General features: G+C 39.9%; 2 protein-coding genes across 5 annotated transcripts in view; one reads left to right on the forward strand and one right to left on the reverse strand.

Annotated features, from left to right (window-relative positions):
- Positions 1–6,978, forward strand: part of SERGEF (secretion regulating guanine nucleotide exchange factor) — an 88,215-nt gene extending 81,237 nt beyond the window's left edge. For both annotated transcript variants that reach the window (XM_075187549.1, XM_075187548.1), the window contains one exon: positions 6,084–6,978. In XM_075187549.1, coding sequence (XP_075043650.1) covers positions 6,084–6,088 — 5 coding nt within the window. In that variant the 3' untranslated portion in view covers positions 6,089–6,978. The remainder of the gene's footprint in view (positions 1–6,083) is intronic.
- The window catches only part of KCNC1 (potassium voltage-gated channel subfamily C member 1), an 88,760-nt gene continuing 72,315 nt past the window's right edge, over positions 6,441–22,885 (reverse strand). Inside the window, exons 3-4 of one of the 3 annotated variants that reach the window (XM_075187545.1) lie at positions 9,426–9,614; positions 6,441–7,306 (exon numbers count right to left, since the gene is read on the reverse strand). In XM_075187545.1, the coding sequence (XP_075043646.1) occupies positions 7,272–7,306; positions 9,426–9,614 (224 nt within the window). In that variant the 3' untranslated portion in view covers positions 6,441–7,271. Of the gene's footprint in view, positions 7,307–7,334; positions 8,163–9,425; positions 9,615–22,885 lie in introns of those variants that run through there. The other 2 variants (XM_075187547.1, XM_075187546.1) reach the window with 2 other exon arrangements.

A 22,885-nucleotide genomic window follows, 5' to 3' on the forward strand; every position in this document is an offset into this window, starting at 1 on the left:
GGGTAGTCCAAATGCTGATAGTTTCCGACTACACCTGATTACCGGCGCATATAGTTGGGCTGACGAGCGCCTATACTGCTGAACTACATTTATGTTTCCAATGGACCTCTGGATATCAGGGATTTTGTAATCCTATTGAGGAAGAGATGAATAAAGGCTCCAGCGATAACCTTCTGGGATATAATGTAACCGGATCCTATATGTGCTGAATGACCAGTGTGTGCTCATACAAACTGGTGACTTCATGGAGACTTAACAAGGTTTTTCCTGATGATTTTTGCAGTATAGTGAATGTTATATTCATATGTGTATTTTTCTTGGAAATAGTTTCTATACAATTGTATGAAGGTTTATAATTTACATAATAAAAAACATTGTTTTTAGACCAACTCATATCATAAATGGAGCAGGTTTAGATTTTTTTTAAGTAGGTTGAGCCATGCGTTCGTGAATTTACAGCGCTGACCATCTGCATATTTACAAAGTGGCTCTGTGACTATCCATTAACAAGGAGATAACCCCCCCCCCCCCTGTCCTCCCCCCTGACATCTCATTCTGTGGTGCAGCACGAAGCTGCTCCCCTTAGCAATTTCCACCATTGTGAAGTGCTTCTGTAGCAACCATTCTGTGTGTATCTAACACCGTGAATTGAAACTAGTTTTGCGTGGAGTAATTCTTTAAGGGGGGAATTCAATTGGCTGCGTTACTGCCTAAAGTAAGGTGACCTACGCACTGTTACCATTAATACGGTAATAGTGCACATTCTTACCGGTAGTACGGTAATTTCAATGCTGGATTTTCAAAGCTCCCTGAGCCACGAGCAAAAATCTATGTTGAAATGACGATATTAACGGTAATGGTGCGCACTATTACCGTATTAACAGTAATGGTGCGCACTATTACCGTATTAACAGTAATGGTGTGCAAGTCGCGTTACTTTTGACAGTAAGGCGGCCAATTGAATTCCCCCCTAATATTGAAGCTCTAAATTTGTTGTTGGTTCTCCTGTCATTCAGGATTGTTCACCTTGATCTTCTTTTTACTATCAGTGGATAAACATACTTATAATATGTGTATAAATTATTGCTTTAAACAGAATTTAGCAATTCAATATAAAGACTATTAAAAATCCACTTTAAACGTAAAAATGTTGAAGATTTGTGATTCTGTATTTGCAGGATTTTCTGCATACAGATGAATGCTTAGTATCACTTGTTATGTCTCCTGTGTTCGATGTGTGTGCCACAGGTATACCTACCTATTATTGCAGATACTTAATGCTGGAAATGTTGGTTGATGGAGAATGATATTATAATGTGTTCTTTGTGTATGCTGTGTGTATTCTTGTTTTGTTTTTTTGTTCTATTTGCCTGACAACTTTCTGGTCTTTTATTGGTGTGACTTTATAGGCTCCTGTGTAGCCCCTCTAATCTTCATCTATGTCCTAACAACTAAAAGACATGTAGCTTGAGATTGAAATATAGTACCCATTTTCACAATTCAAAGGAATGAAACTATGTGAACTCACATGTGAAGGAGCTGTTGTCCGGTTGGATAAGACAACTGCAGAACCACTTGTACTCTACATTTGCTTATGCTGCCCTCCACTGCTGGTAGATTTATACTCTTTTGCTAATGAAATCTGACAGCATAGCAATGGGCTAGTCCTTTGTTACAGTAGAATAAAGTCTTGTTCAGACAGTTGCCTGCCAGCCTGAACTATGGCCTAGACTGGCCTCACTGTGGTCTCTCCTAGTTTGCCATGTGGCTCCCCGTTGTTTGATCCACATACCTATATCCAAGAGCAGAGACAAGACAGCTCTGCTCTGCCAGGGATCACCCTGCTGCGAGCCACCACAAGACTTCCCTGGTCCACGAGGATTCACTGCCAGGACCCGCGCTTGAACGAGGTCCACACCACTGCTTCATCTGTGCTCACACAGTCTCCCTCCCTCTCTCGGAGCCACTGCCAGTGTAGGGTACATAGACTATGTACGGATGACCACCATATTAACTTTCATGTTGCCATCTGCTGGTCTTCCTCCTATACTGCATTAAATTGCCTCCAGTTTGGTGTGCCCCTTGTGGCCCAATATAGTACTGCAGCACTACTACATCAGTATGCTTGTTCCTGGACGCTACTGCATCACTTAGCGCCCATTGTCAAGCCACCAAGCCTCTTCATCTCCCAGCAGCAGCTGTGATAGGACTGGCATTGGGGACCAGGCTGGGGATGCAGCCCACTCCTAATGGAACCTATCTTATAACATCTGTCATTCTGAGTGGTCGACTGACCGCAATCTTCCATCTGCACTGCCCATCAGGGACGCATTCATCACTACACAGCCCTACCCCTTCCATTGTACAAGGCATACAATGTGAGCTGCCTCAGTAATGGTGCTTGCCCAACTCAGCTCTGTGGGATTCCTGCACAATTTTTCTTGCTCCAGCCCACTGCTACATCTCTTGCTGGCTCTGGCCCGCTGCTACATCTCTTGCTGGCTCTGGCCCGCTGCTACATCTCTTGCTGGCTCTGGCCCGCTGCTACATCTCTTGCTGGCTCTGGCCCGCTGCTACATCTCTTGCTGGCTCTGGCCCGCTGCTACATCTCTTTCTGGCTCTGGCCCGCTGCTACATCTCTTGCTGGCTCTGGCCCGCTGCTACATCTCTTGCTGGCTCTGGCCCGCTGCTACATAAAGGGTGGACTAGCATTGGAGGCTGCTGAGTGGACGTGGCAATGTTTCTTATGAGACCTTTCATTTAAGACCTGTCACATTCAGCTGGTGTTTTACTGCCACATAAGTGTTTTACCTACAACTTCACTCGCCTTACAGGCCTGTTTCTACCTGCTCCATCTACCAAGCAAGTAACTGTCACTACATCGGCTTCCACCATTGTACCGCAAAGGGTGTTCCACTTGGGCAGCTCATGCAGTCTGGCGGCTGACTCTGCGGTTTCCGTTCTGTCATTGGCGCCCTCGACCGGGGCTATTTCTCCACTGGGAGGATCCACCATGACCCCATAAGGACTTTCTCTTCTGGGCCAACACTCTGACCTTGCATCCCCCATGCCATAATATCTCTGTGCATCTGCTTCTGGTACTGCCTACCTCTCTTCTCATGTCCGTCAGCATTCAGCCTAACTCCTCTATTTCCTGCTGAGATCATACCAGCCAAAAAAGTAAAGCGTAAGAAATCGGCTCCTCCAGTGAACGTCTTTGGTTCAGGCTCCGCCTCTACTTCCTCCACTATAACTCACTCTCATGCAACAGCAAAAGAGTTTGTTTTCCATAATCTGCTGAGTGTACTGCCATTGATGTACACTACTGTAATTTGTTACTTTGTTGTAAAATCTCAATAAAATGTATTCAGTTAAATATGTATTAGTATATTGTAATAAAGGTATAGCTGGCTGGGTAGTTTAGGAAAGACTGTGAGTGATGCAGAGGGGTCTGTGCTGCACTGTGGTTACAAATTAAGATAAATATAGCTAATATATCAGTAAAGTAGGTTACGAACGGAATGGGATAGGTAAAAATAAGACTAGAAAACCCTTGGAAAATAATCTGTGTTCCAAATACTCTGGTAAAGTTACCAATCTCATACACAATATGAATTGATTATTTTTACCTTTACAGTAAATAAATCACTATTACTCACATCTGGCTCTTACTAATGGTGCAATTTCATTAAAAGAAAAGGCACAAAGCAGCACAATTTATACAGCGCACCGAGTCTACTTGACAAATACAAATAGACACTTAATGCATCAGGAGCCAGGATGGGATACGTCACTTCTTTATTCCGTTATACTCTCCCCAGGTTCTTCTGGCTGGGGAGACACCTCTTGTCAACACACTTCTCATGTACTCGTCACATGTCACATGCATTTGTTACATGCATTCTTCACTTATCACATGCACTCTTCACATGCACTTGTCACATGTACTCTACACATCACATGCACTTCACAAGCCAAGTGCACATTCCATATGTACTGTTTATGTGTCTTCTTCATATGTCACATGACATGCATACCACATTCACTCTTCACATGTAATATGTACTCTTCATGTATTCTTTCAATGCCACATGCACTCCTCACGTGTCTCATGTACTCTTCACATGACATATGCACCCTTCACGTGCCAAGTACACTCTTCATGCACTCTTCACATACCACATGTATTTGTCACATGCACTCTTCACGTGTCAAATGTACTCTTCAAATGGGACATGCACACTTTGCATGACTTGTTTGCTCTTCACATGCACTCTTCAATTGACATATGTCTTCTTCATATGTCACATGTACTGCTCACATGACTTATACACTGAGCATGTGACATGTTAAAAGTACATGTGGCATATGAACTCCTCACATGACATATACACTCCTCACATGTAATCACATACCACAGGCAATCTTTACGGGTCACATGGACTCTTGAGTCTTCACATGCACAGATTTTCACCTGTGCACGTGAAATAGGAATCACACTTCAAGACCTGCTCACTTTCTATATTTGGCACCACAAACCTAAATTATTATTTTATTTTCAACTAGTACATTTTGCCCTTATGTTTTTAAATAAATGTATATTATAAATGCCGGCACGGACTCTGTACGTCTCTCTTGTGTATTTTGCATATGTCATATTCATCCTCCAAAATAGACAATGATCCTTTGCCTTTCTCGTACATCCCATGGGGCGCTCACTCTCTACCCGCCTGACCTTTTACAACTGTTTTTAACAACATTTTGTGCACTGTAAAATGTTTGTGGTGTAATATTATCTGGAAATTAATTGAATATGAAAAAACAAAATAAAAATTTGCATAAATGACCCCACCCATATAAATCCAAGCAAAACTCTGATTAGAAATGTCAGCCTGGATTGTGTCGCGTTTCCAGAGTTTGTGTTATTAACCATTTAAAATTAAAGTTTTTTGTTTACATAAATATATTCAATTACTCAGATTGTTGTCAAAAAATATTAGAAATTTTTCTGCTTGATTAGGCTCTGATTTAATGGATTTTGTCATCAATGCCAAAGACAAACCCTTGTACTTTGTCCTCATTCTAAACAGGGTGTTTACAGCATGTTCTCAAAGCCTCCCTCTAGCAGAGTGTACTAGGTACTGAGCGTTAACTCTGGTTACCGCTGAAGGAAGCTTAATTGAAGTGAAGCGAACACTTGTCAGGATGTGTGGCAGTGCAGAAACATTCACTTACATTCTTTTTTGGCTATAACTGACAAAGGTCCTTTACGGGCTTTAAGACTGCTTTAAACACCTAATTTCAACACTGTGGGACTGATGCAAAGGAAAAGAAAAGGAAAAAGGGGAAAAAACAGGGACGGAATTGGAGAAAAAGACCAGCAGTGGGCAGGTGGCAATTAATGATATGAGCACTTCGTTAAGGCTAAATAATGTCCTTTTCTTTAGTACATTCTTCAATAGACATTTTTAATCACTTCGATTGATAAGAAATAATAGCGTAGTATCACAGTATAAACTGCTCTTTCTGGTTTAATGACAAAACTGTGATACTACTATTATTTCTTACCCACAATCGCAGTGACTAACTGTGACTACTGAAGAATGTACTAAAGAAAAGGCCATTATTTAACCTTAACAAAGTGCTCATATTGCTATTTGCCACCCGTCCACTACTGGTCTCTTTTTCTTTTTCTATTCCTTTTCCTCTTTTTTATTTTTCTTCTCTTTTCTGAGTTTTAGCCCAACTCTCTACAATTTGGTTTGTTTTATGTATTTGTTCTATGTGTCTGCTTTAGGTTTTGTGTTGTAATTTGTTTTGGATTTATGTGTATAGAAAATTACACCTTTTTATTACATATACAACATATGTTTGTTACCACATATTTATTTTACCCCCAATTACAAACTAATATGTGCTTTACCTCCAAACATCAAGTAGGTAGGCGGGCAAATACATATCAAACGTGTTTTGTCCAAGAGCATTTTGGAGACATGAATGAACATTTCACTTACCTGACCTGTATTAATTCCAGGAATATACTCATATAAACCTGTATTTGTATTTTCATTTCTCTCCATAAGGATAAAGTGCAAGGGACAAATGCTCGCTGATCTCCTTCATGACCATTCGGGGACCATTCATGTGACTATTGTGATGTAAGGAACAAAGAGCTGCACAGACCCTGAGACTTCATAACAGAAAACAGATATTTCCAGGGTAGTTGCTTAAACCTTGCATTTTTCTTATCAGTTTTTTATCATTGTAGATTAAATTATGAAACATCTTTCTGTACTCATTTGAAATACACAGGAACAATTGCCCATCACAATTCTATAAAAAGCAGATTTATCTAAATAATGATGTTGTGTCACCAAACATCACGGCAATGTCCTAAATAAGCATTTTCTCTGAAAGTGTAGATACAGCAGGACAGTAACAACCATGATAGAAAATTTATTTCATGCAGCTTTGTTTTTGCATAATATTGCGCATGCATCTTTGCGTTTGACTTACGAAATTGCATACAATGCTGTTTTGTTCTCATTTTGACAAACATGTTTCCTGATTTTATACTACAGTTCCCAGTATTAAATTAACACATTTCATTTGTTATATCCATATGGATCATTTAATAACAATCTTTTTAGAGATAGCCATGTTTGATTTATACACTGATAACATACAATAGAACCTCAATTGGAATGTCATTATAGACCAGTTGTAATCCACAAGCATGCCAATGAAAACAAGAAAACAGAAGGTTTGTACACAAGTAAAAGTTTGCGTTATCCATGTATTTATGATATATAGTACGTAGACCTGGTCAATGTGACCGATGACTGCCACAGTGCACTTCTGTTGTGAGATATCAGTCTGTATACAAAAAAAGCAACCCAGGGCAGTTCAATTTAAAGTTTAAAATGTTTACATTTTGCTACATAATGTTTGTAAAAGTAAAAGAGCTTTAAAGGAAAATATATGCATTTTTTTATTTCTTCGCAGAATTTTGCAATTCTATTTATATTATTTTATCTTTTTTTACATCATGCAATTCATGCTAAATGAACAGAAGATGCCTCTACAGTTTTACATTTTGGCTGTAGTATAAACCTGCATCATTCTTAATTAACTTCACCGAACCCACGAAGTAGTAAAGTTGCCTTTAAAAAGTTGTGTGGCGTAGGAAAGTTTGTTGGTGTCCGAGTTATTGTAACCCATCACATTTCCCTCCTCATTCCAAGACTCCATGGCTTCCTCTCTTTGCATATTTAGCAATGACAGGATGCTCTTTGCAAAAACAAGCCTGTAAAAAATACAATGAATACTTAACACTCCTCCATGTTCTTTTAATTCAAAATGGTAGATAACTTTCACAGAGAGAAATAAAAAATAGTAGAAGAGCTACATGCAGAGGCAGTCGTCGTCTTCTCCAATGGAGTTTTGTTTTTATTTCCATGCAGTCAGCCAGAACACCTTAATATTGCTTTCTAATGTAATAGGTGCCCATGCATCAAATCATTCTACTGTGCTTCTGCAGACTCTTGCAGGGTTCCTATGGCTCAAAGAATATCCTGAGAAATAGCAATTCTTCATTTGTCTCCATTTTTTCCGCAAAATGGTAGCAGCCAGTGAGAGATCCGATATTAGCCAAGATAAAAGCATCATACTAGCAAGACACTAATTATTTGGTGCATCCGCCCTTTATTCAATATACCAAGATCATGCAGCATATGGCCCGCCAGAATAATGTAATGCCCACATTTGGTCATCTTTCTCTTTTTGATATTTGTTATTAGTAGTACCATGCTCTTTAAGATGCTACTGTAAGAAATTGGAGCATGTTAAGGTAAGAATGATTGAAAAGCTTTAGACCATTCTCTGCTACTGATCCATGCTACAAGATGGATGGAATAGAGAAGAGTGAGAAGGCAGAGAGCAGGACTGCGGACACTGGAGGACGCTCTATCACACTCCCAGTTATGTTAGCTATGACATTTCTAGAACCTTCATTTGGAAGATGAAATGCAAAGTACAGCAGTGGATCAGAAAGTTGAATGGACTAAGAATGGAGTCAGAGTGTAGCCATTTCAGCGGGATTCCCATGCACTGTTACATGCTGAGAGTCGTATCACTTGGCAACAATATCCAGCGGAGCCAAACTATGGAGAGATTACAAGATCAAAGATCACAGAGAATATTTCAATGTTCCACACAATACAAAGTTTGCTCCTATTCCTGATTATGTAAGTGCTTTGTTTTCCTTCCGCATGCATTGGCAATATTTTCTGCATTTGGGAGGGAATGAGTTTGTAACGTTCATCTCTATGTTGGGCATTATACTTAAATCCTGCTCAATCTATGCTACACAAACTTCCTCATCATATGATATTAATTGGATTCCTACAGATTGTCCAAGAAGCCAAACATTGATTAAGAATTGTTTTGATAATTTAAATATTTGATTACACCAACAAATACTCTGAATAGTAATTGTTTTATGCAACCAGTGTGTATGTTTACATTGCACGGGCAACCATTGGGGTTCTAAGGTTGCATATGCAGCGCTTGTTTGGGAAGTTGCACATTTGCATCCATTCCTCCTGTTGCCATAGTGATACCACCCACTTGCTTGCAGCTACAGACATAGCATGCAGCCGTAATCTTGCTTTTACACATGCAGAGGGGCATACGTTGGCAGACAATGGAATTCATTTATGACAACAATAACAATGCTTTTAACATACGTCTGATGGGCTAAGAAGTGCTGACGTAAACATTCTTACCAAGCGAACCTTCATCTTTTTACATCAAGCTTGTTTCTTTAAGTGATCATATTAATTTATAATGTAATGAAAATACATAGTCTTTGTGAAAATCCTGCATAGCTCGCTCTCTCTCTCTAAAATCATGTATGTGTAGCAGAAATATTGTGAGCTGTTCATATTTCATAGGTTTTCCTCCTTATATAATATTACCAGCAATCCATCTCTCTGGATGAAAACACGGAATGTCTGTATGAAAAGTAAAAATGTATCACATTAGTACATGAAAGGCGCATATCAGTTATCCAAAGTTCTCCCGAAAGACAGGGTCAGTGGCCCTCATCTGTGTCTACATGTGCCATACCTTGTTATATATTTTGTGGCATTCACTAGTGTGTTAGGAATAGTACTGGAACCATGAAGTAGGATTTCATCCATAGGGAATATGATATACATCTCCGTGGGCAAAGGACTAGCTATAGTAATGCAGCATTTCTACAGGAAGGTACCAGGTCAGCCCTCTGTCTATACTGTTTAATCGCATAGTGGAAGATTAGACGTGTTGTAGATATATACTGTAAATACAACATTTCTCTACCTGCACAACATGCTCAGCTATTGGAGAATTGGAGTTTTTCTGATAAAAACTCATCTACCTACCCTTTCTTACTCCTCCATCAGACGGACTTGGATATTCCTCGGGTGAAAGGAGAAAGTATGGTCCACCTTTCTCCCGAGTGCTAGACTGTGTAAAGGACAGGCCCTCATCGGGCGTTATAGTCTGGTCTATGTGGGGACAGTCTTCATTTGCCAGCGCAGCCTTGGCCACCTCTCCATTCAGTTTGGACTCTTCAAACATAATAAGAAGGGTATTGGAAACACTGATCATTGCAGGAAAGAGGTTAGGATTTGGAGCTAATAGTAGAATGTCACAATCTATAAGCCTGAAATGCACTGATAACAGACTGGAGCACTTTCTAGTGTGAAAAACATCATATTTAGATAGACTTATCTCTTATTTGACATCAAAGTAACTTTATGTTACAAACTCCACAAATGTCACAATGTAGCAGTAGGAATTGTACCACAGGCTGCTACGTCTGCAAGCATAAATATATTCATACTCGGACAAAATACTTATTTACTCACATTATCTAAGAAAGGAAATGACATACGTGACTGCCCTTGAGAGAACACAAAGAAGAAACCAATGTAAGCAATATATGTGTGGGTGTGATCTGCCGAATCATGCAGTAATGTGTATCTGTATATATCTTACTAATGGCGATGAGACTTTATTGATATCATGAGGCGTCTTAATGTTTCATTGCCTGGTGAGATTGAAGTTTAGATTTTCTTCCTATCAGTTTGCGTAGCAAAAAAAATAAATACATTTTTTATTGCAGTACCGTGTCAGCCAGAAAAATCTGTGATGTTGAATACTTTCGTGTCAAAAAAGACAAAAGTATTATAGGAGAGGCTAACCAAAATAAATTTTTATATTTGCTAGCTTTCAGAGCACAGAGGCCCCTTCATCAGGCAAGTTTACAAATGAATGACTGAGAAAAGGGCACAATAGTTAAGAAATGTTACATCAACCAATTTGTACAGGGGGGGGAATATATCATAAAGATAAGCTAAAGTAATAAAACTGAGGTTTTCCTTACAGATGGAATGGGAAAGTCCTGGGAGTTCAGAGATCTGGAGTCACTCTGCTGTGGGGTGTGAAGTGTGTCCATGTAGTGGGTCATAAATCCAGGTGTTAGGTTGAGTCCTTGAGTCAATGACTGGAATGTTCTTATCAGCTTGAATGCCCAGATTTTTTTCTCCCTGTCATTTTTAAAAAACCCTTTCAGTATTAAGACTTTTAAATCTGTCATACTGTGTCCTGGTCCAGAGAAATGTTTACCCACAAGGGTGTCCAGAGTCTTCTTTATTGGGAATCTGGGAATTTAAGCTGATAAGAACATTCCATCCACTACATGGACACACTTCACACCCCACAGCAGAGTGACTCCAGGGGGTAAATGTGTCATACTCCAGTGTCTTCAACTCGCGGGAGTTCGGCGAGATGACAGCTAAAATTTAAAGCGGCGCTGCCTTGTCAAGAGAAACTTGTCTCTGAACTCCTAGGACTTTCACTCTTCCATCCGTAACGAAAACCTTAGTTTTATTACTTTAGCTTATCTTTATGGAAGCAGCACGGTGGCTTAGTGGTGAGCACTTCTGCCTCACAGCACTGGGGTCATGAGTTCAATTCCCAACCATGGCCTTATCTGTGTGGAGTTTGTATGTTCTCCCTGTGTTTACGTGGGTTTCCTCCGAGTGCTCCGGTTTCCTCCCACACTCCAAAAACATACTAGTAGGTTAATTGGCTGCAATCAAAAAATAAAAAAAATTGACCCTAGTCTCTCTGTCTGTCTGTGTGTATAATAGGGAATTTAGACTGTAAGCTCCAATGGGGCAGGCACTGATGTGAGTGAGTTCTCTGTATAGCGCTGCGGAATCAGTGGCGCTATATAAATAAATGATGATGATGTATTCTTCCCCCCTGTACAAATTGCTTGGAGTAACATCTCTTAAATATTGTGCCATTTTCTCAGTCATTCATCTGTAAACTTGCCTGATGAAGGGGTCTCTGTGCTCTGATAGCTAGCAAATATAAAAATGTATTTTGGTTAGCCAATAAAGGTATCACTCCTATAATACTTTTGTCTTTTTTGACACAAGTATTCAACATCACATTTCCTATCAGTTGCAAGTTATAAAAACAAGTTTAAAGCACAATCTGCCCAGTAACATGCGTGTAATAATGTACAGGTAAAGCTCTAACCCCACACAGTGACGTTGCATGTGTACCGTTCAGGTGCTGTAAAACAGGTATTCCCTTACTCCCATGTTTCATGGCAAATGTTGTTTTTACCAAGTTTCAATTAAAAGATGATGCATCATAACATATATTGACAAATAGTTGTTCCTTTGATTAGTAACAACAGCTTCAAACAATACCGTAGCTATAGTTGCTGAATTTTGATTATCTGATCAATATTGCACATTGGGGATTAACTATGCTTTGAATATAAACAACAAATATTTCTAATTGTCGAAACGTTTATAAAACGTGAACCTATCCGCTCTAATGATATTTCTGTGACAAAGTGGATTTCACAAGTGTTGATTGATAAGAATGTAGCCTTCCTACCAATCTACTACTATTTTATAGTGAACCTGACGCACAGTATATGAGAAAGTAGACTATGGCGTAAATGTATCAAGCTGCAAGTTTGAGATGTTGCCTATAGCAACCAATCAGATTCTAGTTATCATTTATTTAGTATATTCTACAAAATGAAAGCTAGAATCTGATTGGTTGCTATAGGCAACATATCCACTTTTTCAAACCCGCAGTTTAGTACATATGCCCCTAAAAATTCATTAGTAGCTAGGAAGTCATGATTATAATTGGGGACTGATGAATATTATGTTTCATTGACCAGTTCCTACTGCTAAGTCCACACCACATTTGTTAAATAAAGACAATTTATGTTTGGCTTTTGGAGGAAATGTAAAATACAGTGTCATAGAATGTAGAGTTATGTGTAATGTATTATGGGAAATATTCTGACTTTAACTTACATATAATTGCATTGAGAATGATGATGATAATTGGACGACTATATGGCTTATATACTTCATGCATCACATTGCAGGTAATGCAGCATATTACTTATAACACAGATGATGATTTTTTATTCAATCCATTAGAAAATGTAAATGCTAAGTACTAACATCATCAGCCTTAATTAGGTAATGCTTATTAGTATATAGGTTTGGGATAGTTTATTATTATACTTAAAAGGAAATAAATAATTGCTGCAGCTCAGAGATGACGGGTGATATCACATACACTTATCTGATCAGCTCCTTTATGTCTGATAAACTATGTGACCAGGAGGGAAAGGCCTCTGGCAATGTGGGAAGATAAGATCCAAATGACAGTAAATTCATCTAAAACTATGTTATATATTGATTGTGTCTTATAATATATCCATACAGGGCAAAATACAAGACTATCTGTAAATTAACAGAAATTTTAATACCAAAAACTGGAGACCAAGAACCCTACAGCAGTTGAGCATTGAGTAGAGATGGGAAAATTGTTTCAGCCAATTCTGGATTTAGCCACATTTCAAATCAGTGCCGATTCTACAATATTCTGTGGATAATTAACACCCACAGGAGAATCAGGCCAATCACAGCGCTTGTAACATAAAGAAGCCAGTCCACACGGATTGAAAGAGGCTTAGAGCCCCTCATTCACTCAATTTCAATGTAATTTCTTTGGGTATTTTTAGATCATGTTTTGACCATTCATAACATGTGCAGCATGGTGGCTTAGTGGTTAGCACTTCTGCCCCACAGTAATGTCATGAGTTCAATTCCCGACCATGGCCTTATCTGTGTGGAGTTTGTATGTTCTACCCGTGTTTGCGTGTGTTTCCTCCGGGTGCTCTGGTTTCATCCCACACTCTAAAAACATACTGGTAGGTTAATTGGCTGCTATTAATTGACTTTAGTCTCTCTTGGTCTATAAGCTGGGTGTAATACACACTGCACAGTACCACTTATTTTTTATAATTATTGACTGTACTGTGTGATATATTACAACTCGTCCTGTGCTGGAACCAATACAGAGGACACAGAATACTCCATGTCAGTGACGAGATGGATCTATCTTGTAGAATTCATTCATTTTATCCAGAATAGATATAAGTTAGATGGTACAAGGAAGATGGGGGCCAATTGCCCTCCCGCACCAGCAATGCCCTCTTTGAGGCAAGTAGGCTGTTTTATGTCACCAGCAGTGTGATGTACCATCTACCATAATGGACAAGGGCAAGATATTCAGATGTGAAGTTCAACATGAGAGTTTTGCAGAATGTACAAGTGTCAAATGGAAATTAAGCGACCTAAGTAAGTATATGAAAAATCTTTGTATTGCGTTTATTCCACTATTACATATAGTATCACCCTGCTGTTATTGTAGTAGGTTAATTGACCTTAGTTTCTCTCGGTCTGTGTATGTGTGTGTGTGTGTGTGAGGGAATTTGGACTGTAAGCCCCAATGGGGCAGGGACTGATGTGATTGACAAATATTCTCTGTACAGCGCTGCGGAATTAGTGGCGCTATATAAATATATAAATAGCTGATGGTAATGATGTGTTCTCACTATGTGCTACACAGGGAAATACTTTATTGGAGTTCAGCACATTCATAGCCAGGATTTGGTTACATATGGGTATAAACCGGAAATATTTATGCGCTGTGGACTAGAATCATTAATCGGCAGGATCCAGAATATCCTATTTAACCCTTACATGACCGGAGAGTTTTCAATCTTTTCTGACCGGAACAATATTCCTGGTTTTCCAATGCATCATTGTGGGTTTGGGCCCATATTCATTCCATATGATTATTTATTAAACCACACTATGGCCACTGCACCCACCATTAAAACATTTATAAAAATCATTTCTAAAGACAGATAAACCATTCAGCATTTCCCAATTCTGTTAATAAACGCAAATATGTCGAACTTGGGGAACATTCTTCACAGTTTTTTCAGTGTAGCATTATATATATATATATATAGTGCGAGAGTATATTTACCACCATTTTACAGACTCTACCTAAACTTTCTTATTTCTGCTTGCGGTAGTTTATGTGGTAATGGACTTTTGTACTTTTTTACATTAAAACATGTTTATTTACACCATATTTTCAACAAAAAAAAAAAAAAATCACAATTTTTAAAAATCAAATCTTGTCGTGTCAAATGTAACATTATTTACTGTTATAAGCTGTAAAATGGGGATGTTTGATGTTACCAGAGTCTATGATCTGCACAGAAACAATGTACATTACCCTTCCTCATTGCTCCGAGGATAAACCTTGTGCTGCACTCCTTTATGCTACCTCTCTTTGATTCCTGAAATCACCTATCCCCCCATGGGCAGTCTAACATCATGTAATGCAGAACAGTGGTGGAAGTGGGGTGTATACAGTGGTATGACATACTCCCACATCATCATCTCCATTTATTTATATAGCATCACTGATATCACAGCGCTGTACAGAGAACTTACTCACATCAGTCCCTGCCTCATTGGGGCTTACATTCTAAATTCCCTAACATACACACACACACATACATACATACATACAGAGAGAGAGAGACTAGGGTCATTTTTTGTTAGCAGCCAATTAACCTACCAGTATGTTTTTGGAGTGTGGGAGGAAACCGGAGCACCCGGAGAAAACCCACGCAAACACAGGGAGAACATACAAACTCCACACAGATAAGGCCATGGTTGGGAATTGAACTCATGACCACAGCGCTGTGAGGCAGAAGTGCTAAACACTGAGCCACCGTGCTGCCCATGGGGAGCATTCTACGTGTCAGAAAACGCTGTATGCAGCATTCTGACGTGTGAGAAAATGCTGTATGCAGCATTCTGCCGTGGGAGAAAACACTGTCCTGCTAAAGTCAATGGCAACCACTGAAATCACACTGAGCAATGAAACTGATTATATCACTCTTCAGCTACAAAAAAAGAATAATAATGTGACGTAGCGGTATGTTACATTCAGGGGCGGATCTAGAAAACTAGGATGGGCCACTGGTTACATTACATATAAGCTGCCCCATTTACCTTAGGTAACAGAAATATTCTTTGTAGAGAGTTGCTTTTGGCCAAGTTTCTATATTAACATTAAGTAAACCCTCTCTTTAAGGAGGAAACATTATTTTTTTGTGCTCACTGCAGCCTAGTAGATCTACAAATGAATGGTCTTCTTTAAACTAATATAGGGCTTTGTTAAACAAAAACTGTAAAATATATTGTATATACCTATTTTATAGCATGGTAGAAAATTACATTCTACAAATTACAGTGTTTATTAATCCTTCTCTATAGAAATCCGAAACTGAGCTCATTCCACTGCAGCATAGAAATAAAGAAAATATTTTAAAGATCTCTAGTTGCATAATATGAATTATTCCAATGTATGTAGCTATATAGAAGCAACTTGAGTGTTCTATGTACTATGGCAAATATGGAGAGAATTCTATCCTTACCTTCTCCACATAGACCCAAATGTTCCGCTCTGCTGCTTGCCTCTACCCTCCTCTGCCACCTTATAGGCCAGGAAAGGCAACTCTGCTCTGTTTTTTAAAAATTCATGCTCAAAAGATGGCATAGACATGGCGATCAAGTTACACACCAGTGTCCAGTTACAGATTATGCTTAATGTCAAAATCACTGTGCTCATTAAAAACTATGAACATTACATTGTACTAAATGCTGCTGTAAAATGTATTGCAGACTTATAGCCAATGCTACAAACAGTGCTTAGTATCCACCACTATTTATAATTTGTTGCAGTTAACAGGTATGCTGTACCTCCCAATAATTCCATTGTTTGAGGACAGTCCTGATCTTCAGACCATCCAAAAGTATGTGGACTTTAAGGAAAGTAGCATGATTAATGTAAAAATATAGAATTTGACGACAGATAAGAACATCTTGGCCCATCTAGTTTGCCCATTTTTTAACCCATGGTAACCTCCATCCCTATTTTGATTGTTAGATTTTTGTAAGCATATCCTTATTTCTATCCCAAGCATGTTTAAATTTCTCTACTGTATTAGCATCTACCACCTCTGATCGGAAGCTATGCCAGTTATCCACTACCCTTTCTGTGAAGTAGATTTCCTCTGCACCTACTTCTCCAGTGTCGGCGCATGTCCTCGTGTCCTAATACTTCTCTTCCCCCCAGTGTCAGTGTATGTCCTCGTGTTCTAATACTTCTCTTCCCCCCAGTGTCAGTACATGTCCTCGTGTTCTAATACTTCTCTTCCCCCCAGTGTCAGTACATGTCCTTGTGTTCTAATACATCTCTTCCCCCCAGTGTCAGTACATGTCCTCGTGTTCTAATACTTCTCTTCCCCCCAGTGTCGGTGCATGTCCTTGTGTCCTAATACTTCTCTTCCCCCCAGTGTCAGTACATGTCCTTGTGTCCTAATACTTCTCTTCCCCCCAGTGTCAGTACATGTCCTTGTGTTCTAATACTTCTCTTCCCCCTAGTGTCAGTGTATGTCCTCGTGTCCTAATACTTCTCTTCCCCCCAGTGTCAGTGCATGTCCTTGTGTCCTAATACTTCTCTTCCCCCCAGTGTCAGTACATGTCCTCGTGTTCTAATACTTCTCTTCCCCCCAGTGTCAGTACATGTCCTTGTGTTCTAATACTTCTCTTCCCCCCAGTGTCAGTACATGTCCTCGTGTTCTAATACTTCTCTTCCCCCCAGTGTCAGTACATGTCCTTGTGTCCTAATACTTCTCTTCCCCCCAGTGTCAGTACATGTCCTTGTGTTCTAATACTTCTCTTCCCCCTAGTGTCAGTGTATGTCCTCGTGTCCTAATACTTCTCTTCCCCCCAGTGTCAGTGCATGTCCTTGTGTCCTAATACTTCTCTTCCCCCCAGTGTCAGTACATGTCCTCGTGTCCTAATACTTCTCTTCCCCCCAGTGTCAGTACATGTCCTCGTGTCCTAATACTTCTCTTCCCCCCAGTGTCAGTGTATGTCCTTGTGTCCTAATACTTCTCTTCCCCCCAGTGTCAGTGCATGTCCTTGTGTCCGAATACTTCTCTTCCCCCCAGTGTCAGTACATGTCCTCGTGTCCTAATACTTCTCTTCCCCCTAGTGTCGGCGCATGTCCTCGTGTCCTAATACTTCTCTTCCCCCCAGTGTCAGTACATGTCCTTGTGTCCTAATACTTCTCTTCCCCCCAGTGTCAGTACATGTCCTCGTGTCCTAATACTTCTCTTCCCCCCAGTGTCAGTACATGTCCTCGTGTCCTAATACTTCTCTTCCCCCTAGTGTCAGTGTATGTCCTCGTGTCCTAATACTTCTCTTCCCCCCAGTGTCAGTACATGTCCTCGTGTCCTAATACTTCTCTTCCCCCCAGTGTCAGTACATGTCCTCGTGTTCTAATACTTCTCTTCCCCCAGTGTCAGTACATGTCCTCATGTTCTAATACTTCTCTTCCCCCCAGTGTCAGTACATGTCCTCATGTTCTAATACTTCTCTTCCCCCCAGTGTCAGTACATGTCCTCATGTTCTAATACTTCTCTTCCCCCCACTGTCAGTACATGTCCTCATGTTCTAATACTTCTCTTCCCCCCAGTGTCAGTACATGTCCTCGTGTTCTAATACTTCTCTTCCCCCCAGTGTCAGTACATGTCCTCGTGTCCTAATACTTCTCTTCCTTTGAAGAATGTTTCCCTCCTGCATCTTATTAAAACCCTTGATATATTTGAAAGTTTCTATCACGTCCCCCTTTCTCTTCTCTGCTCCAAACTATACATATTAAGATCTTTTAGTCTTTCTGGGTAAGTTTTGTGCTGTAGGGAATGCACCATAAGAGGGAATTGGGGGAATCATGGGAGGTTTTATGTTAGGAGGAACCCAATTCCTTTTCCACTTGTTCCCTACAATCCTTAGTTGCAGTGTTTCCTGTTCTTATTAGGCCCAAACTGTCGTGTGTCTTATCTAAAAGATGGAAAGGTAATCACTTCATCAAAGGCCACCTACTTCAAAGGCAAAATCAACACTATTCGACAAGATACTTCTTTATGCCATATTTCACACACTCCACCTTCACCTACACTCCCCAATTCACCCTCAATTCATTCCCTCCAGTAACTGAAGAAAAAGTATCAGCACTCATCTCATCATCTCACCCTACAACCTGTCCACTCGACCCTATTCCCTCCCAATTTTTCCGCTCCCTCATCTCCACTGCCCGTCCACCTCTAGCGTACCTCTGCAACCTGTCTCCACTGGCAAATTTCCATCCAACATTAAACATGAGCTTAGCTCATCAAATTTTGATCCAATCGCTCTGTTTCTATCCTCCCCTATGCCTCCAAACTACTTGAGTGATTAGTGTACAAATGTCTGTCTCACTATCTCTCCTCTCACTCCATTCTTGACTCTGCAATTAGGCTTCCACTATCAACATTCCACTTAAACTGCTCTTACAAAAGTGATGAATGATCTATTTACTGCAAAGTCTAAGGGCTAAATTTATCAAGCTGCGGGTTTGAAAAAGTGGAGATGTTGCCTATAGCAACCAATCAGATTCTAGTTATAATTTACTTAGTACATTCTGCAAAATGACAGCTAAATCTGATTGGTTGCTATAGGCGACATCTCCACTTTTTCAAACCCGTAGCTTAAAAAATGCATTTAAAGGTCATTTCTCCATACTTATTCTCCTGGACCTCTATGCCGCTTTTGACACGATTGATCACCCTCTTCTCCTACACACCCTTCACTCCATTGGCCTTCGTGTCACCGTTCTTTCCTGGTTCACTTCCTACCTATCAAACCACTCGTTTAGCGTTTCTACCTCTGGCACATCCTGCTCTCCACTCGCATTATCTGTTGGGGACCCACAAGGGTTTGGTCTTGGCCCTTTACATTTTTCATTGTGCACATCTCCTCCTGGGGCACTAATTAGCTTATTTGGCTTCTAGTACCATCTCTACGCTGATGACACCCAAATCTATATCTCTTTCCCTGACCTCTCCCCTTCTGTACTATCTCATGTAAACAACTGTCTTTCTGCTATCTCCACATGGATGTCCTAATGTTACCTAAAGCTCAACATGTCCAAAACAGATTATCATCTTCCCTCCTGCCAGAATCACCATCTGCCCTCAAATCTCCTTCACTGCCAATAACACCACAATTTCCTCAGTCTCCCAAACCCGCTGCCTTGATGTCACACTTGACTCCGCCCTTGATGTCTCACTCCAGACTCTCTCCCAGTCCTGTAGACTCCACCTTAAAAACATTGCCAGAATATTTTCTTACCCAAGATGCTCTCAATTCTCTTATCCATTCTCTCATCATCTCCTGTCTTGACTACTTCAACCGCCTGCTATCTGGCATACCCATATACCCATAATTCAATCCATCCTAAATGCTGCGCCAAGACTGATCTTCCTCTCTCACCGCTTCACATCTGCTGAACCACTTTTCAAATCCCAACACAGGGTCCCTGTATCCTCCAGAATCCAATTCAAATTACTCGCCCTTACCCACAAAGCCCTCAACATCACCACCCTTCATACACCTCAAATCACATATCAAAATACTTTCCCTCTCTTAGATTTACCTCTGACCTGCGCCTTGTCTCTGCTAACCACCTCACTCCCACCTACTTCTCCCCACTTATGGAATTCCCATCCACGTCCAATTAGGCTTTTCCACAGCCTTCAAATCTTAAGATGCTCTCTAAAAAACCCATCTCTTTTATAGAGGTGACCTTATAACCGATAATAATATTCGCTCTAATGCACCCTAACAGCTATCCCAATCTCCACTCCGAGCCACATTTGCTCACTTTGTTTCAGCTGTGCCCTCTTCCAATTATAATGTCAGCTCTCTAATGAGCAGGGCCCTCCATACCCTTCATTTTCACATCTGTATTAATTTTGTCTACCTTTATATCTCTGTTTTATGTATGTCCTGTTTTCCCTACTATACAGCACGGTGGAGACTTATAAATCTACGATAATAATAGTTACATACGGCCAAACCACACTTCACACCCTATTCACTTATATTGTTGCTAATTATCTTTCAGTTCACCTCAAACAACCTACCTAATGAAGATCTGCCCATTAAACAATAGGCCAGTGCTTCAAAAAGAAAAAAATACTACAAGCCCATACCATACAACATATTAACTAAACTATCCCCAGCCTACACCAAAATGTTTTAATCAAAGAATAATTGCACCAGAAAATGAAAAAAGTGTCATCTTTGATGGAGTTAGTTGAGGCAAATAAAATAAGTCCACCTAAAGGTCCAGGCTGCTTGGACAGGCTGTTCTCAGAATGCTGCAGGTCCTTGAGAATAGCAGTGTGCTGTAGGATTTTTCTCTGTTACTTTTAGGATAGCCCCACCCTTTCAAGCACCTGCTATGAGCCTATAAATTGATTGTGCAACTTCCACTTCTGTTTTGTTTGTTTGAGAGGCATGTTGGTGTCAGTAGCTGAGAGGGAGTGCTGGTGCTGTATTGTCATTTGGAGGTTTCTGGATTACCTCCTGGTAAGTTAGCTCTCAATTTAAAAACACATATATGTATGGCCCAAATATATGGGACTCTCACTGTTTAGAGTTTGGACCACCCTATTAGCAAAAGCGCTGTGAAGTGGCGGGTGGCTTAACATACATTTGCAATGTGTGCAACTGAGACTTTTGCATTTTTATGTACAAGTAGAAATGGCAGCTCCTTTGCTGGGGATAGCAGTGTGCTGGGGGATTTTTCTCTGTGTTAGGTCCTTGAGAATGCCACAGCAGTTTGAGAAAAGTCAGCCTTGAGGAGAGGAAATGATCTCCTGCTTCCATCTTAATAGATATTGTCAGATTTGCTGAATCGGGGATGTGAGCTTTTGCTATTTTTATTATTTCACATAAGCCTAATCAAAATTGCTTTCCTTTATTTTGGGTGGAGTTATCGTGATAAATTCATAGTATGTGTATGTAACTTGTTCACTACAGAGCAAAGATCCCCTGCTACAAACCTATTTAATATTAATAACTTTATTATGTGGTGCTCAAAAGGAGGATAAAGAGAAATATAGTATGATGTTTATTCAAGATTTAAAAGTAATACATTGCAATCATATACATTATCACACTATACTTCTCTTGCCTCACTTAAGCTTCAACACATTCACTAATAGGATATCTGTTAACCTCTCATAACATATTTAGTAATGTGCTATAAGCCCACATTATACAACCTATTCATACATCTATTATCAGCCCACACTATACAAATTATTCACTAGAAATACTACCAATCTATACAATACAACATATTCACTAATATAATAAATGTCAACCTCTCGCAACATATTCACTAAAGTGTTTCCCAAACCCAGTCCTCAGGGACCCCGGACAGTGCAGGTTTTCCACAAATTTTTCACAAATTAAATAATTACACCACCTGTGGATCTTTTAAAATGTGTCGGTCAGTAATGAATACACCTGTGCTCCAGCAGAGAGGTGTGGAAAACATGCACTGCTTGGGCAACACTGCAGTAATATAATACCTGTCAGCCTCTCACATCATATTCACTAATATAATACCTATCAGCCTCTCACATCATATTCACTAATATAATACCTGTCAACTTGTTGACTGCACCCAAAGCATTGATTTCAAGATTAGAAGTCCCCATTCATACTCTTGCTGAGAGAGTGGCTTAATAAAATAAACATGAAAGTAGCTGAAGTTTGCTGCAAGATACTTCTTTCATGCCTTTATGGTAATGTGGGTATCATGGATATCATTTAAGCACACTTAGTTAAACAAAGACATACTAGCTATAGCTAGTGCATAGATGCTCTCTTATTACAAAATATCTTTAAGAGCCTTCAAAACTTACTAGATCCACAGCACCTCCTTATCTTCTGTCATCTTCCCCCTGTGTTTGTAATGCTGTGTTGTGTCATTTATAGTTCTTAGTATATTATTTGTTTACTGATGTAACATTGATAGCAGCTAAGCTGTTTCCTAACCAGCAGCTTAGGACATGCATTGCCATGTACTCTGGTTAAGCGAATGACACAGATCCTGCAATTTGGGGAAGGGTATAAGACCATTACAAAGGTATTTTTAGTTCCGGGGAACCCAGTGCACTCTAATCTAGTAGTGGAAACATCTGAAACTACAGCCTCACTGGCTAGATCAGGGCATTCCCAGTTCACGGATAAAAAGGGCACTTAGCTGCGGAGTTACAGTGAGATCAACTGCAACATTGAACAACATAAGGTAGTCACTGCGATGGAGGATAATGTAAATGGGTCAATAATCTCCAAGGCATTTCACAAAATGGTGCTTGGTATGAGGGTCACAAGGAAGAAACCCTGGATGAAAAATACTCATAAACTTGTCTACAAGGAGTTATTAAAAAGCTGGCTGGACAGTACTGCAGAGATGTGGCAGAAAGTCTTGTGCTCTGATGACACCATATGGA

Source organism: Mixophyes fleayi, chromosome 10 (assembly GCF_038048845.1).
Source record: "Mixophyes fleayi isolate aMixFle1 chromosome 10, aMixFle1.hap1, whole genome shotgun sequence".
Classification (NCBI taxonomy): Eukaryota; Metazoa; Chordata; class Amphibia; order Anura; family Limnodynastidae; genus Mixophyes; species Mixophyes fleayi.